General features: G+C 35.6%; 1 protein-coding gene across 1 annotated transcript; it reads right to left on the reverse strand.

Annotated features, from left to right (window-relative positions):
- On the reverse strand, positions 1-1030 carry LOC123875013. The gene is made up of 2 exons (XM_045920642.1): positions 323-1030; positions 1-101 (listed from the first exon to the last, which is right to left on the reverse strand). Exons 1-2 carry the CDS (start codon positions 776-778, stop codon positions 93-95), a joined length of 465 nt encoding a protein of 154 aa, XP_045776598.1. The 5' UTR covers positions 779-1030; the 3' UTR covers positions 1-92.
- Positions 1031-1244: the final 214 nt, after the last annotated feature.

Genomic DNA, 1244 nt, shown 5'->3' on the forward strand with positions numbered 1-1244 from the left:
TACATGATGATGGATTGTTCCAATCTTGGTATGAGATTATTTTCTTCTATTGTGTGTTATTAACGTGTTTCTTAGGCCCCTTAATTTAGGATTCAAGGTTTCTGAAAAACAAATAATTTATAATAATAATAATGTCTTTGATAGAGGATATAGGTACTTAATAGTGTTTTCTATACCTATCTTTTGTTACTATTAAATACACATTGAATTAATTACCTTAGTGTAATAATGTGTTTAAGTACTAATGTAAACAAGTGGCGAGATAGAATAAAGTGAATCATTATTTTACATTTGCTCATGAATTATTGCAATAGTTAGGTACCTTGGGTGGAAGTAGATCAACTGCAGGTACATCATAGGTTTCTGACGGAGATATTTTCACAACACTGCTTGGAGCTATCATTTCTTCGGTCACTTCTGTACTAGGTACAATTCTAATAGGGGTTAATAGAGTTGGTGTTATAGTCAGGGTGATCGGTATGATTGTGTGTGGTTCAGCCTTAATAGCTGGGGCAGATTGAATTTTAGCCCATGACGGAATCTCGGTCTTCAATTCCGAGGTAGCTGGTAAAGGAAGTGGTACAGTAGGTGTCTTAGCAGTATCGTCAACTAAAGTAGCAGTAGTAAAATCTTGTGGTACCACAGGAGATGGCTTGACATTAAACCCACTAGCCAGTGTCACAGATGCGCCATCTATAGGTAAAACTTTTGCACACGAAACTAAACACAAAACTGCTGCAAATGAAAACACCAGTAACAGGCATCGTCCTTGCGCCATTTTATTTTTAAATTCTAAACTTATAATACACGAAAGCACTGGACGACTGATTAAGCTTGACTGTGTAGCTTCTATACAAGATTTCTTGACTTAATATTGTGTTATATACGAGAACAAAATTGATTCGTACCCAGTTTGCCGTGAATTGTATTATTTATCAGTATTTGGTATATTGTTGCTAACGCTCGCTTCTCTCGGTTTTGATTCTAATGTTTATATTTTATGGCCGATTAATTAACACTTTTGGTCTTTATTGTTGTATGTACTAGCTGATGCCCTCGACTTCGTTCCCATGGATATAGGTTTTTGAAATCCCGTGCGAGTTCATCGATTTTCCGAAATAAAAAGTAGCCTATGTGTTGATCCAGGGTATAATCTATCTCCATTCTAAATGTCAGCCAAATCCGTCAAATAGTTTTTGCATGAAATAATAACAAACATTTATCCATACACACAAACTTTCGCG

Source organism: Maniola jurtina, chromosome 2 (assembly GCF_905333055.1).
Source record: "Maniola jurtina chromosome 2, ilManJurt1.1, whole genome shotgun sequence".
NCBI lineage: Eukaryota > Metazoa > Arthropoda > Insecta > Lepidoptera > Nymphalidae > Maniola > Maniola jurtina.